The sequence below is a fragment of the Eimeria tenella genome, genomic scaffold, assembly GCF_000499545.2.
Source record: "Eimeria tenella Houghton genomic scaffold, Eth_scaff2313, whole genome shotgun sequence".
Classification (NCBI taxonomy): domain Eukaryota; phylum Apicomplexa; class Conoidasida; order Eucoccidiorida; family Eimeriidae; genus Eimeria; species Eimeria tenella.
Window position 1 is genome coordinate 2,389 of NW_013542172.1, and position 582 is coordinate 2,970.

General features: G+C 56.7%; 1 protein-coding gene across 1 annotated transcript; it reads right to left on the minus strand.

Annotated features, from left to right (window-relative positions):
- Nucleotides 1-79: 79 nt before the first annotated feature.
- On the minus strand, nucleotides 80-220 carry ETH_00043365 (Cyclin-dependent serine/threonine protein kinase, related; the record flags this gene model as incomplete). Its single annotated transcript, XM_013374855.1, has 1 exon — nucleotides 80-220. A coding segment is annotated over one exon (141 nt), but the record flags the coding sequence as incomplete, so codon positions are not given.
- Between the last annotated feature and the right edge of the window lie 362 nt (nucleotides 221-582).

Here is a 582-nt window from a genome sequence, read left to right on the forward strand (position 1 = left end):
GCGGGCGCGGCGCAGTGCGCGCAGCCGCGCCCCACCCCCCAACCCCAAACCCCAAACCCTAAACCCTAAACCCTAAACCCTAGTTTGTCTCCCGCAACGCAGGGTCTATGTCGTCAAAGTAAGAATGCTGCATTGCCGTTTTTGCGGAAATTCTTCTCGAGGCTTCGAAGGTCAGCATTTGCGACAACAAGTCCAAACCCGCCTCGCTCAAACCCGGCACCTGACGCGCAAACCCTAAACCCCAAACCCTAAACCCTAAACCCTAAACCCTAAACCCTGAACCCTAGGCCCGGGACCCTGGGCTCTGGGCCGTGGGCCCTGCAGCGCTGCAAGCCTGGCTCGGTGCCCTCAGCAGGAATGCCGGGGGCTTGACAGCTTAAGTCCAGCCTAAACCCTAAACCCTAAACCCTAAACCCTAAACCCTAAACCCTCGACGGACAATATATTTCCATTTCATTGGCGGATAATACTTGAAGTTATTTCGCCACTGAGGCAAACCGGCAAGTCCTTCGGTCGGGGACGGAGTGCCTGCAGCGCACAAACCCCAAATTAGGGTTTAGGGTTTAGGGCCTGCAGCAGCTG